Below are 15,277 nucleotides of genomic sequence, written 5' to 3' on the forward strand. Positions count from 1 at the left end.
ATTCTGTAACCCTTGTTCTTGAGCTGCTTGCTTGACCCACTCCCGCTCTGTGGAGTGTACTTTTGTTTCAATAAATCTGTGCTTTTCTTTTGTTGCTTTGTTTGCACATTTGTCCAATTCTGTGTTCAGAAGGGGAAGAACCTAGACACCCTCAACCGGAAACAGGACCTTTTGCTTTCATTGTCCTTTTTCCAAAATTGTATCTGAGGGGAGACTTCCTGGCTCTGTTAAGATCAAGCACGTCTGCCTTCAAGGATGATGGGCTTAAGGCAAATACTCAGAGCCACCTGAGGGTCCTCTTGTCCACTGTGTCTGTTCTGGCAAGGAGCACACACTCGGAGCTGGGGAAGAGCATGGTCCATCTTGGCGTCAGAGAGGAGGCTACTGGCCTGGCTGAACCAGAGGGATTGCCAAGACAACAGGAAAAATCAAGCCTATGGCATGAAATGACAGCTTTTTGTGGTGAACTGTTTGTGCAGACCAAGGTGTCAATAGTGTCTACCTGGATCAAAAGACACCTCTGGTCCTCTAACGTGTCTCCTTGCCTTCCGGATGCTACCTCCACCCAAACGCTGCTGCCCACGATATCTTTCTAAGAACATATCTAATCATGTCACCGTCCTGACAGCACCTTGGGAAGGCTCAGGGCCACTTATCAAAACAAGTTCAGGACATCTAGCATTATGGCAAATGGGCTTCCTGTGAAAAAAAAATCATAGAAATGTTGGGTAAACTGTAACAAAAAAAAAATTTTTTTTAATGCATGCCGTCTTTGGACAAAATAAAAGGAAATCCTCAAGTGGCAGAAATGGAAGAGAGGAACCACAGCCAAAGCAGTAAGTGTAAGCTGGAAGCCTGGAGTCCATAGAAATTGTAGAGGAGCCAAATTTAGGCTCTCGAGAATGAGCTGAAATTAAAACACCAGGGGGAGAACAGGACATGTGGCCTTAGGCTTGCTTGGAGATAGAAAATCTTAATCTGAGCTCAGCAGAAAAGAAAAGCATCAGAGAGACGACCCTTCCTTAAAAGAGGGTTTAAAAAATGCTGCCCACCAGCTCAGGGAAGTCTGAGGAGGCAAGTTGTCATTCTTAGAACATGGATGCAAGGGAAAAAATGGCACCTTTCAGATATGGAATCCCTAGGGCCTGCTCATTGAATGGTTGCACAGTTCAGATGTATACTACCTCTGAGGTCCAGGAGTCCCAGGCAGAGAAACTGACATAATGTTTGATCTAAAATAATTGAAATCCCCAGGATCGTAGTAGATTCCACTCTGTAGAAATGTTGTTACAATCCAGGGCACATGGGAGTCACACAGGAAAAACAACTCCTACCGAAAATGAGCTCACAATCAAAAGTGACATATCATGTGAGGAAATGAGCCTCCATGAGTGGGAGCCAACAAATACATCCAAGCAGGGTAGTTGGGACTGCAGATAATGGAACAATCTGAAAGCGGCTATAACCAGATCTGTACCCACCTTTCAAAAGCTGAACCCAGCTGTTCCAGCCCCTATCTCATCCTGGTTCTTCAGTGCTCACCTTCTCAAGTTCATGGCACTCCAGTCATTCCGTCATGCAGACTCAAAATCTTGAGCCCTCTCCAAATTCTTCCTCTCTCAACTGTTTTTCTTCATAATAGCTCTCATTTTTCTCATCTCTCTTCCTCTCCCTCCTCTGCTGTGTGCTGGTCATCTAGCTGGTTTCCCTGACTTCCCAGGTCCAGGATCCCATTTTCTCTTTATTTCACTCCTATACTGCCACAGAGGTATCCTCCTAAATGGCAAGTCTCATGATTTTTCTTCCTTGACCCAAACCCCTGATTTTTGAAATTCAAACAACCTTGCCCAACTTGGACCTAAACTTCTGTTCCAGTTTTGTTTTCTATCATGTCAGCCTCACCCACCCCTCATTCCAAGACCCTATTGGAGGTACACTCTCTTACTTATCCTTCTTATAGCCCCCGACCCATGCTTCCAAACAGTCTCTTCCCTCATATTAGAAGGCTCTCCCCATCATGCCTGCTGACCGAAAGCCTACCTACCTAGCTTAAACCTTCTAAAAGCATGATGTTGTAGAAAAATGCAGCATTAGTGCTAAGCAGATCTGATTTCAAATTCCAGATGTGTTACTTTATAACTCTCTGCCTCAAGAGACAAGAGGTCACAACCTCTCTAAGCCTCAGTTTGTAATGTTATGAAATGGGAATATATGTATTTTTTAGAGTTGTGAGAATTAGTCTATGTAAAATACCAAGACCACAGAGCTTGGTCCAAGTAAGTGCTCAGTAAACAGTTGCTGAACTGAGTCTGTCTCCTCACATTTTTATGGGAGTTATGTCTTTACTGCCTCACCTTCCATGGGGTCTGAGGCCTTATCTCATTCGACTTTGCATTCCTAGTTTCTCACACAGAATCTTGGAGTATGTCGATTGACAAGTACTGGAAATAGCCAGGCATGCTTAACCTGGTGTTAGAAGAGGGGCCTGGCAGATCTCAGATTTTAGAAGGGTACTGATGGCCAATTTACATGGATGTACTCCAGAGAGAGAGCCAATCCAGGATAAGAAGGGATATCTAACATTTACAGCCCTTTAACATGAGAACAGGTGCTAAATATAAGCTGCTTGCCATTAAAAACCTCCAATTACAGAAAGTAATCTGGGGTTGGATGAGGGATACAACAATCACATCAGTGATTCTTAACTTTTGGGAGTCACAGATGTCTGAAAATCTGGTAAAAAGTTCTGAATCTTCTTCCCTGGAAAAATGGCCCAAAGCATAACATTTTGCAAGTAATTTTGAATGCAAGTAATTTTGATCACCTGATGGCCCTTCTAGGATGCTGTGGTCAACTTCCCACTTCCCTCTCAATCATGAGACAGAAGGCGTCAATCGCTGTCATCTGTATCTTCAGAATTCACACCGCCCATCTAAAGCACGTGATTCATATTCGAAAGCTCAGTGCTTTTGCCACAAACTAAATACTCTACGGGTTTTTTGGTCAAATGAATGAATAAGCAAAATATATGATTGATCTGATCTTTAAGGAAAGATATATGCTACAAGAAGGAGAAAAGAGAAGGAAAAAATAAGAAAATGAGTCTATGAAAAGGATCAACGCAGTGCCGTAAAATGGGGAGAGGCTAATCAGCATCAGAAAAAAAAGGATAAATTTTGGATGGCATGAACTTCCAGCCTCTTGCCCAGGGCTGAGCGTCCCAGGGAATGTCTAACCTGCAGACCTCTGCTGTTGTGTGGGCTCTGACCAGTTTGCCTTCAGAGTGACAATGGCACATCCCCAGGGGCTCCTGGGGAAAATCACTCAGAAGGATCCACGATCCACTGTGACATGTCCAGATGATATTTGAATTTGACTTTTTCTTTTCTTTTCTTTTCTTTTTTTTTTTTGAGACAGAGTCTCACTCTGTCACCAGGCTGGAGTGCAGTAGCGTGATCTCAGCTCACTGCAACCTCCACTTCCTGGGTTCAAGCAATTCTCCTACCTCAGGGTCCTGAGTAGCTGGGACTGCAGGCCTGTACCACCACCTGTCTAATTTTTGCATTTTCAGTAGAGATGGGGTTTCACCATGTTGGCCAGGCAGGTCTCAAACTCCTGGCCTCAAGTGATCTGTCCTCCTTGGCCTCCCAAAGTGCTGGGATTACAGGCAAGAGCCACCGCATCTGGCCGCAAATTTGATTTTAAAACCTCTTTCCCTATTTGTGAATTTAGGTCTTTATTGTTATGCAACCAGTGGCCATTCTATTATGACATGTTGTTTCATTCACACTTGGTGATGAGCTATTAAATGAAGTGTGTTGAGATTTTTTTCTTAGAATATTATTATGATTATTATTATTGAGACAGGGTCTCACTCTGTCGCCCAGACTGGAGTGTAGGGGTGCAATCTGGTTCACCGCACCCTCCACCTCCTAGGCTGAAGCGATTCTCTTCCCTCAGCCTCCAAGTGCCTGGGACTAGAGGCACATGCCACCATGCCTGGCCAATGTTTTAATTATTGGTAGAAATGGGGTCTTGTAATGTTGCTCTCCAATTTCTGTGCTCAAGGGATTCTCCCACGGTGGCCTCCCAAAGTGCTGGGATTACAGGCGAAGCCAGGATTTCTTGTTTGCTAGACTGAGCGTTTCTCAAGGGATCGGCTGGTGCTTCCAGTTTGTATGAGCAAAGATATGCAGCTCTGTCCGGGTCAAGATCTCTTGCTGTGTCGGCACTCAGCCCCACTGGCTCTTCCTTGGAGACACAGGCAGCTGCGAGATTTCAGGAGGCTGCGCAGGCTCTGCAGGGCCTCAGGCAGTCCCACCCCAGTGAGGGCACTGCAGCCCCGTAGCTCCCAGCAGTGGTCCTGGAATCTCTCTAGACTCAGCCTGTTTCTGATCTCAAGCAATGGAAGTGCATCATGTGCCTCTTGCTTGTTGGCCAGCACCAAGAAGGGAACACCAGCCATGTTGGGGTCATTCACAACTTCCTCGAGCTCAGCCGCCGACTCGGGTAAGCGGGCTTCATCTGTGCTGTCCAGCACATATACAAGGATATCTACACCTTCCAGATAGTCCTTCCAGCTGGTCCTGAGCGAGGCCTGCCCCCCAATGTCCCAGAGAGTCAGTGACATGTGCCCAGGAGCTTCCAGAGGCTCCACGTTGAATCCAACAGTGGGCAGGGTCTCCACTAGCTGGTGGCCCTTCAGCTTGTAAAGGAGCGTGGTCTTGCCTGCCAAGTCCAGGCCCATCATCACCACCTGGGCTTCTGCCTTGCGACCTCTGGAATTCACAGAACCCATGGTGGCCACTGCTGAATTCTAGGGGAGAAGGGCCAGGGACACACATTAGCTACTGTCTCCTGAAGGAAGACAAGTCCATCCTGGTATGGTGGCTCATGCCTGTAATCCTAGCATTCTGGGAGGCCAAGGTAGGAGGATCACTTGAGCCCAGGAGTTTGAGATCAGCCGAAGCAACAAAGCAAGAACCCGCCTCCTCTACAAAAATTGAAATTTAAAAAAGGAGCACAAATCTGTGCAGGCAAACGGAAGAGCTTTTCCCAAATAGGAAAAGTCTTCACAGAGTCAGATTTTAAACAGATGCCTGGGCTTTGAAGGAAGTGACGTTGTGTGAGCCATCAGCTGACCCATCTCTGGGTTGGAGAAGAGTGGTCCCTGGGCAGAGAAGATCGAGGGCCTCCTGGAAGACATGGAAGGTGGGTTCACATTCCTGAGGAGTGTGCAAAGAGGCAAAATGACGTTCCAGTCAGACAGACCTGGTCCGGTAGAAATTACAGGACGATGACTTCCATTCTTGCTGGTCTGTGGCTTCTAACCTATTCTCCTCCTATAAGCCTAAACGCTGAAATGGAAGCTAAGTGGGGATCCATGCACAGAGTGAGGAGGATGGTTCAGCTCATGAACTCTCTCCCTTTGGAGCTTCCCAAGGACCAGTACTATGTCCTGGAAATACAGTCAGGTGTCACTTAATGATGGGGACACATTCTGAGAAATGCTTCATTAGGCAATTTCATTGTTGTACATACCATAGATTGTAATTACACAAACGTGGATGGTCTAGTCTACTCCACACCTAGGCTACATGGTATGGCCCAATGCCCCTGGGCTGCATACTGGTACAGCATTCCTTTGCTGGGTACTGTAGGTTATTGTAACACAGTGCTAAGTATTCATGTATCTAAACATAGAAAAGGTAATGGTTGCACCACGATGCTAAGCTGAAAAATAGGAATTTTTTGGCTGGGCGCCGTGGCTCTTGCCTGTAATCCCAGTACTTTAGGATGCCAATGCAGGTGGATCACGAGGTCAGGAGTTTGAGACCAGCCTGGCCAACATGATGAAACTCCGTCTCTACAAAAAACACAAAAATTAGCTTAGTCTGGTGTTGGGCACCTGTAATCCCAACTACTCAGGAAGCTGAGGCAGGAGAATTGTTTGAACCCAGGAGGCAGAGGTTGCAGTGAGCTGAGATCATGCCCCTGCACTCCAGCCTCCAGCCTGGGCGACAGGATGAGACTCAACCTCAAACAAAAAAAAAAAAAAAGGAAATTTTCAGCTTCATTATAATCTTATGGGACCACCAGTGTATATGTGGTCTGTCGTTGACTGAAATGCCTTTATGCAGTGCCTGACTGGGGCTATTATAAATACTGTAGACTGGGAGTAAATTTGAGTCAAAGCAAAGTAGTTTCCTCCACTCTTTTACCAAGGAAAATGACTTCTACAACACTCCACATGTGCCTTTTTCTGGTTGGTTTTTTTGAGACGGAGTTTTGCTTTTGTTGCCCAGGCTGGAGTGCAATGGTGCAATCTCGGCTCACTGCAACCTCCGCCTCACAGGTTTGAGTGATTCTCCTGCCTCAGCCTCCTGAGTAGCTGGGATTACAGGCATATGCCACCAAGCCCGGCTAATTTTGTATTTTTAGTAGAGATGGGGTTTCTCCATGTTGATCAGGCTGGTCTTGAACTCCCGACCTCAGGTGATCCACCTGCCTTGGCCTCCCAAAGTGCTGGGATTACAGGAGTCCGGCCTGTTTTTGTTTTTTTTGAGACAGGCTCTCACTCTGTTGCCCAGGCTGGATTGCAGTGGCATGATCACAGCTCACTGCAGCCTTGACTTCCCAGGCTCAAGCCATCCTCCCACCTCAGCCTCCCTAGTAGCTGAGAATATAGGCATGTGTCATCACACATTGTTGCTGTTGTTTTGAGGCAGGGTCTCACTCTGCTACCCAGCCTGGAGTGCAGTGGCACGATCTTGACTCACCACAATCTCCAGCTTCCTGCAACCTCCACCTCCCAGGCTCAAGCGATTCTCATGCCTCAGTCTCCTGAGTATCTGGGATTACAGGCATGCACCACTACAACCCAGCTAATTTTTGTATTTATAGTAGAGACAGGGTTTCGCCATGTTGGCCAGGCTGGTCTTGAACTCCTGACCTTATGATTCGCCTGCATCGGCTTCCCAAAGTGCTGGGATTACAGGCGTGAGCCACCGTGCCTGGCCACGTATGTTTTTAAAGAATCCCAAGTTTTAAGACATAGAACCTGTTCCCAACTTAGGTGATGCCTGGGTGGAACAGAGAGGGGACATCTCAACTTCCGGGGTTGGGGGTGGGGTGATATCAGCTGCCCCTGGAGGGAGGTAAGCCTCTGCTCATCCCTACTTTCAAGGGTAGAAGAGTAAAAAGTTAAAATTACCTCTGTGTTACTGTTAGACTGTGGCTGTGAGATCCTCCGTGGCTCTCATGGAGCTGCTTCCTGCTGGCTGGCATGTCCCAAGAGCGAGATGGAAGGAAGCAGAGCAGCCGTTGCTGCTTCTCCTTCTTCTGCTTCCGTTTCCGAGGTGGCTGTCGGGCGGGGCTGGTGTCACCGCCCTTCCTTCACCCCAGGGTGCCACAAAGCAGTCATCCTGCTGTGCTCGCCACAGAGAGGACCCCAGCTCTGCAGCTCCTGGCAGAGCAAGACCCAGTGACAACTCTGTTTCTTAGCAGCTCAGACTTGGTGCCTGAAGGAATCACACAGTTTTTGTTGTTGTTGTTGTTGTTTTGTTTTGTTTTTTACTTGAGACAGAGTCTAGCTTTGTCGCCCAGGTGGGACTGCAGCCTCCACCTCCAGGGCTCAAGGGATCCTCCCATCTCAGCCTCCTAAGCAACTGGCATTACAGGTGGGCGCCACCAGGCCCAGTTAATTTTTGTATTTTTAGTAAAGACAGGTTTTGCCATGTTGGCCAGGCTGCACACATGTTCTGTAAAAAGCTGCCTACAGGCCAGGCACAGTGGCCTGTAATCCCAGCACTTTAGGAGGCCAAGATGGGTGGATCACCTGAGATCAGGAGTTTGAGACCAGCCTGGCCAAAATGGCAAAACCGTCTCTACCAAAAATACAAAAATTAGCTGGGTGTGGTGGAATGCACCTGTAGTCCCAGCTATGGGGGAGGCTGAGGCAGTAGAATTGCTTGAACCCGGGAGGTGGAGGTTGCAGTAAGCCAAGATCATGCCACTGCACTCCAGCCTGGGTGACAGAGTGAGACTCCATCTCAAAAAAAAAAAAAAAAAAAAAAGCTGCCTACATATGATGAAAACACTCTTTAAAAAGGTATATATGTTGCAGATCAACCTTTAAAATTGTGTTAATGTGATGATTAAAGTTACTGTTCAATTTTTTTGAATGGTGTCACTGTGTTTTTCCCAGTAAAAATGACCTCTCTAGAAAATGTAATTTTTTAAAAAATTGGCTAGTGGACAGGTGCAGTGGCTCATCCCTGTAATCCCAGTACTTTGGGAGGCCAAGGCAGGAGGATTGCTCAAGCTCAGGAGTTTGACCAACTTGACCAACATGTTGAAACCATGTCTCTACAAAAAATAATAAATTAGCCGGGCGTGGTGGCTCACGCCTGTAATCCCAGCACTTTGTGAGGCTAACGCAGGTGGATCACGAGGTCAAGAGATCGAGACCATCCTGGTCAACATGGTGAAACCACATCTCTACTAAAAATACAAAAAATTAGCTGAGTATGGTGGCATGTGCCTATAATCTCAGCTACTTAGGAGGCTGAGGCAGGAGAATTGCCTGAAACCAGGAGACGGAGGTTGCGGTGAGCCGAGATCGCACCATTGCACTCCAGCCTGGGTAACCAGAGTGAAGCTCCGTCTCAAAATAATAATAATAATAAATTAAGCATGGTAATGTGCACCTGTAGTTCCAGGTACTTGGGAGGTTGAGGCCCATGAATTGTATGAGCCTGGGAGGCAGAGGCTGCAGTGAGCTGAGATTGCACCACTGCACTCCAGCCTGGAAGACAGAGTGAGTCTCTCTCTCTCTCTCTCTTTTTTAATTGAGATGGAGTCTCGTACTGTCACCTAGGCTGAAGTGCAGTGGCACAATCTTGGATCGCTGCAACATCTGCCTCCCGAGTTCAAGCAATTCTCCCACTTCAGCCTCCTGAGCTGGGATTACAGGTGCGTGCTACCATGCCTGGCTAATTTTTGTGTTTTTAGTAGAGACACGGTCTTGCCATGTTGGCCAGACTGGTCTCGAACTCCTGATCTCAAGTGATCTGGCCACCTTGGCCTCCCAAAGTGCTGGGATTACAGGTGTGAACTATCTACCCAGTTGAGACTCTATCTCAAAAAAGAAAGAGAAAGAGAGAAGGAGAGAAGGAAAGAGAACGAAGAAAGAGAGAGAGTGAGCAAAAGAAAGAAAAAAACACAAAAAATTGACTAGTCACAAACCACTGGTTTGGTAGCTATTGAATTTGGATCTACAGTCACAGTGATTTAGCTCTTATAACCAGTAACCTTTCTGCTGTTTTCTGCTTTCCCATGCATTATTTCATTAAAATGTCAAGACCCAAGGTGGGCGTTATGACTCTCCCACTTTACAAGTAAAGAAGCAGGCTTGGACACGGTGAATCATTGACTCATGATCTTGCTGTGTTTTATAATTCATCTCTTTCTCTTTTACCATGTCATACTCCTCACAGAGAAAGTGCCTTGTAAATAGCAAACACCAGATTGTTGTTGTTGCTGTTGTTAAGCTATTATATTTTAGCAGGAAGAAGCCATTAGGAAACATCAGAAACCCAAACCGTGTTATGTGCACCACTGTGTGATGGTATTGATGTTTCTCTTGGTTTGCTCTGTTCAGTGCCTGTGGTTGGAGATGATCATCCCTTTTCAAGGCTAGGGGGTGTGTGAGGAGGAGACACAAGCAGATAGAGGGCTCATGGGGGGGTGGGAATTATCCCAGGGAAGTCTCAGAGCAATAAAGAACTGTATGGTGGAGGGCTTGTCATTCTTATCCACACTGCAGGGGGATCTGCTTATGCTGGGACTAAGTCCTGTCCAGGCTCAGCTGCTGAGTCAGCAGGAATCCTGAAAGGACCCGATTTGCAGGAGGATTGGGGCCAGATGAAGATAAGGACAGCAGGCCAAGGATGAGCGGGTGCTGGGGATGGGGGAGCCAGGGTGCTGCTCTGACCTGGTTCCCCAAGCAGCGCCAGGGCTATGGAGAAGGGGACGGAACAGAAGCTGTAGAAGCATGAGTCCAAGTGGCTTGGAGGCATCATGCCAGGCTGCCTGGGTGACCTATGTCCTGGGTAACACAGAGAGGGAAGGGACACTCCCCTTGGCCTCTAGGAGCCTGGGGCCACAGGGCCAGGCTGCAGGTAGCTGTGTGGCACTGACTGCAGAAGCTTAGACAGGCACCACCGTCCAGGGGCTGGCCAGCAGTCAGGGGTGGATCTGTGGGCACTGCAGGGAAGCACAGGCTCCCCCGGACATCAAGGAACTTTGCCTGAGGGCCAAAGTCCTGTGTTCACTGGGAAATTGTGATTACTTTGTGACCCCAGTTCTGCCCAGAGGCCCTTGAAGCCAGAGTTTCTCTGTACACCGCCCACCCTGAGCCCTTCAGCTCAACCAGCAGGGACGCTTTTCATTAGACACCCCGATGTAGGGAGGCTCACAGGGGCTACGGCCTGGGAGGCTGCGCAGAGCAAAGTAACAGTGTGGCTTTGATTTGGGTCCACCTGGGATCACACTCGGCCTCCACAGCTTACTTGCTGTGAAGCTCAATGTGAATTTCTCTGCACCTCAGTTTCCTTCTCTATAAAATGTGGTTGATGAGGATAATCATGGTTCCTAATTTGAAGGACTATTGAAAGGATTAAATAAGTGAAGCCATGTCATGTACTTAGCCCGAAGCCTGGCGTCTAGTCCCGGGCTAGTTCTATTAGAGAAGGACAGGAGCACCTCAGACGTAGCGGTGTGTCTGGAGAAAGTAACGCTGGCACATGCGCAAGCCCCAGCACCTTTGTGTGTCTGTGACTGCAGCTTCCAGACCTGGAATAAGGAAAGGGGCTATGCTGGGCTCACTGATACCAGGAGAGACAAAGGTCTTTTTTTTTTTTTTTTTAATTTTTTTTAAAATTTTAATTTTTTTTTTCCCTAACCCTAACCCTAACCCTAACCCTAACCCTAACCCTAACCCTAACCCTAACCCTAACCCTAACCCTAACCCGAGACAAAGGTCTTAGCCCCACCGCTACTGTCCTAAGAGTGTGAGTTTAGAAATATATTTCTGGGCCAGGCACAGTGGCTCATACCTGTAATCCCAGAACTTTGGGATTTACCTGGGGTCAGGAGTTCAAGACCAGCCTGACCAACATGGAGAAACCCCGTCTCTACTGAAAATACAGAATTAGCCAGGTGTGGTGGCACATGCCTGTAATCCCAGCTACTCAGGAGGCTGAGGCAGGCGAATCGCTTGAACCTGGAAAGTGGAAGTTGCAGTGAGCTGAGATAGCACCACTGCACTCCAGCCTGGGCAACAAGTACAAAACTCTGTTTCAAAAAAAAAAAAATTTTGATTCTAATACAGGTGGTCAGGCATGAAGGGGCACTGCATGCCCATTGCACTCACCAAAAAACAGTTTACAAGCCAGGATGCTTCTTATGAGGTTTCTTATGGGATCTGTTTGACCTAAGCACTGGGGTGGTTTTCTGTGCAGCACAGCTGAGGGAGGGCAGGGGCCAGGGACTGAAGGAGTCAACTGCCGGGACACCGTCCAAATGGGTTGCTTGAAGACCATGGAAAGTTGGGTGTTTTTTAAGGGATTGTTTATCATGCAGTAAAGCTTTGTGGTCACTTTTCTGCTGTCTGCATATAGGTCTAAAGGAGGAGAGTGCTAGAACAAGAGTTTTATTCTCCTGGAAAGTGCTAAGAAACATGGATGGAGTCTCTTGTCCTGCCCTCTTTCCCTGGGCTCCACAACAGCCCCACCTTTCTATCTTGTGGTGACCTCCTCTTGCTGTGGTCTCTCACTTTCTCAACTTGCAGTAAGCAAGTTAATAACTTTTTTCCAAGGACTGCCTGTTTTAAAAATCAAATTTTAAGCTGGGCACAGTGGCGCATGTCTGTAATCCCAGCTACTCAGGAGGCTGAGGCAGGAGAATTGCCTGAACCCAGGAGGCGGAGGTTGTGGTGAGCCAAGATTGCGCCATTGCACTCCAGCCTGGGTAACAAGAGCGAAACTCCGTCTCAAAAAAAAAAAAAAAATCAAATTGTATTTCTTTCTATTTGCAAGTCATCCATACACAATTCAAAAGGTAAAAAAGAGTAGAGCATCAAAGACATTCTCCCGTCACCCCAGTGCCCCAGCCATGCGGGACCTTTCCTGGGGGATAGCCCATACCATTGGCTTCTTGATATTTTTCCAGAGATATTCTATGCACATATAAGCAACTAGGGTGCATTGGGGTTTTGTTCATGGTTTTCCTTTTTTTTCCCCTCAATGATCACATACTTTGAGGAATGCAATCTCTTGTATAAATCTCTCGGTCAGAAGTTCTCAGTCATGAGCTGTGTTGAGGATCAGTGGGAGACAGAGTCGGGGAGAGACAGCCAGGAGCCCTGGGAAACACCCACCTTTTCTACTCACCTGCAAGTCCCCAGTGAGTGATGTCTGGGATAGGGCTGGGCAGGGCACATACAAGTTAATTTTGTGGGTATTGTGGTGAGAGCCAACGCTCCAATCATGCTGAAGGTTGAAATTCTCTAAGAAATTTCCCTCCCTCTATGACCATCATGTATCAGGCCCTAAGCTATATATCTGAATTTGGGGTGGTTGCTATTGGTGCAACCAGTGTATGGGTGACTGTTTACAGGTACTTATACCCGTGATTCAGCGTTCTGCAGATGTGGAGAAAAGTGGACAGAGAGTACAAGGTCGACTATATACAGGGAGGAGTGGTTGTCAGTGACCGTTCTTGGAGAGTTTGATTAGAACATGCACCTGACATTCTGTGGGTGGGGACTAGAGATGCTAGACCTCCTGTAACACCCAAGACTATTTTGTGCAGGAAAAAATGTTTCCTAAATTTGAATTTCACTTTTGAATGTCCAAACATTTATGTAGTAGTTTTTTTTTTTTTGTTTTTTGGGTTTTTTTGAGATGAAGTCTTACTCTGTTGCCCAAGCTGGAGTACAGTGGCATGATCTCAGCTCACTGCACCCTCCACCTCCCAGGTTCAAGTGATTCTCCTGCCTCAGCCTCCCAAGTAGCTGGGACTACAGGCATGTGCCACCATGCCCAACTAATTTCTTTTTGTATTTTTAGTAGAGACGGAGTTTCACTATGTTGGCCAGGCCAGTCTCAAACTCCTGACCTCAGGTGATCCACCGGCCTTGGCCTTCCAAAGTCCTGGGATTACAGGCATGAGCCACTGCACCCAGCCTATGTAGTAGTTTAAACAAAACAAAACAAAACAAAAACACTATTTAAAAACTATCTGATCCTAGAACCTAATTTTGTTTTATATATAAACACAGACTATTTTTGCATGATTTTCATATACACTACACTTTCCAGAAACACAACTACTATCAGACTCCTTGGGGTGCAGCCACAGGGGGGATCGTCTGCATCTTTGCCGCCCCCAGCACCTGCAGTGCTGCACTTGGCTGCCTGGGCTATTTTGTCTCCACCCAGCAGCCACTGCTTATAACCACGTGTAGCACAGCTATAATTAAACCAGGATATCCTTGGCACATCGATTGTTAAGTAAGTGGAGCAGACCACAGGAAATAAGGGGGCTGTGGGTCATTGAAGAAACTGACCAGAAAACTGAACAAAGAGGAGAGAAGCTGACAGCGCTCGTCAGGTGGCACGCAAGGGCATTGTTTTCTCTCTCCCGGTTTAATAATAGCTGGGTGGAGCAAAAATAGTTCAGGCAGCCACTGGTGGAGTGGAGAAAACGTTCCCATCACTGAGATTTTGCCATGAGGGTTATCATGATTATGATATGACTAGCTACCATTTACTGAGTTCCCTTATGTTAGGCATTATATTATACCATTTCCCCTCACTACCTGCTGGGTAAGTGGTGTTATCACCATTTTCTAAAGGAAGAAACAGGCGCAGAGAGGTAACTATGCTTTCAGCTGCAAGTTATAAAACACCCACTGAAAGCGGCTGAAACAGTGAGATTGTCTTATTCTCTCCTATGACAATACATCTGGAAGGAGGTTGTTCCAGGTCAGTTTTTTGGCTCAAGTGTCAACGAAGAGCCGGTTTCTTTCTGTATTTCTGCTTTGGCACCATCAACTTATATGTGATAACTCCCCAGCTGGGTGCAGCAACATTGAGTATCTTATTCTCACACAACTGAATTGAAAGGCAGGAAGAGGCCGGGCAAAGTGGCTCACACCTGTAATCCCAGCACTTTGGGAGGCCAAAGTGGATGGATCACCTGAGGTTAGGAGTTTAAGGCCAGCCTGGCCAACATGGCAAAACCCTGTCTCTAGGAAAAATACATGTGTTTAACTGGGTTTGGTGGTGCACACCTGTAACCCCAGCTACTCAGGAGGCTGAGGCAGGAGAATCAGTTGAACCCAAGGAGGTGGAGGTTGCAATGAGCCAAGATTGCACCATTGTACTCCAGCCTGGGCAACAAGAGTGAAACTTTGTATCAAAAAAAAAAGGGGGGGGGCAGGAAGAAAGAGAGAGGTGCAAGTGTTTTTTGGGTGCTTGTGTGCATTTATTTAATCAAAAAGAAAATATTTCCCTAAAGCTGATCAGCCAATTTCTCCATACATCTTACTGACCAGGAGAATACAATTGCTTGGCTTGGCCAGGTTGGGTCCACCTTCTCTGAGTGTATCGCCCCCGCCGCATCCCCCTCCATGATATCTGATTAAAATTATACTACTCTTAGCAAGAAGAAAGTGGGAAAGGTGCTGGGTAAGTGAAACGTCTGCCACACTTCCTTCCCAGACATTCTGTGGTAGAAGATTCTCTTTTCAGGAGACAATGCTGTCTTCCAAGATCTTTGTCTCAGTATGTGTTAACAGTATGTGGGTACATCTGTGTATGTGGCTGTGTCTCGGGTGCTCATAATTTTGTTACTGGTGCAGCATGTTCAAGTCAGAAGTTAGGAAATCAGAAGGAACTCTGCAGTAGTAATTCTCGCCTGCGATCGCACACATGGGACAGGGCAAGACAGTGTGAGGCTCCACATAAATTAGGAAGAGTGCAGGGTGAAGATTTAGATCTGGATTCTAGCCCCCAGGTCTGCTACTTTCCATCTGTGTTGCCTGCGTTACGTTATTTAATCTTTCTATTATTATTAATTAGATATAGGGTCTGGCTCTGTTGCCCAGGCTAGAGTACAGTGGTGCAATCATAGCTCACTGTAGGCTCTAATTCCTGGGCTCAAGCAGTCCTCCTGCCTTAGCCTCCCAAGTAGCTAGGGCTAGGGCCACAGG

The 15,277-nt window shown here is 47.0% G+C and overlaps 2 protein-coding genes across 10 annotated transcripts in view; one reads left to right on the plus strand and one right to left on the minus strand.

Moving 5' to 3' along the window:
• The window catches only part of RCBTB1 (RCC1 and BTB domain containing protein 1), a 149,634-nt gene that overhangs the window by 53,550 nt on the left and 80,807 nt on the right, over positions 1-15,277 (plus strand). The window lies entirely within an intron of this gene.
• Positions 3,720-7,343, minus strand: ARL11 (ARF like GTPase 11). Of its 2 annotated transcripts, none has more exons than XM_008991802.5 (2): positions 7,214-7,343; positions 3,720-4,816 (listed from the first exon to the last, which is right to left on the minus strand). In XM_008991802.5, the coding sequence occupies exon 2, from the start codon at positions 4,796-4,798 to the stop codon at positions 4,208-4,210; it is 591 nt and encodes a 196-aa protein (XP_008990050.1). In that variant the 5' UTR covers positions 4,799-4,816; positions 7,214-7,343; the 3' UTR covers positions 3,720-4,207. The 2 variants fall into 2 exon arrangements, with proteins under 2 accessions (XP_008990050.1, XP_008990052.1); XM_008991804.5 differs by having other exon boundaries at positions 3,720-5,195.

This window comes from Callithrix jacchus, chromosome 1, assembly GCF_049354715.1.
Source record: "Callithrix jacchus isolate 240 chromosome 1, calJac240_pri, whole genome shotgun sequence".
In the NCBI taxonomy this organism is placed as follows: Eukaryota; Metazoa; Chordata; class Mammalia; order Primates; family Cebidae; genus Callithrix; species Callithrix jacchus.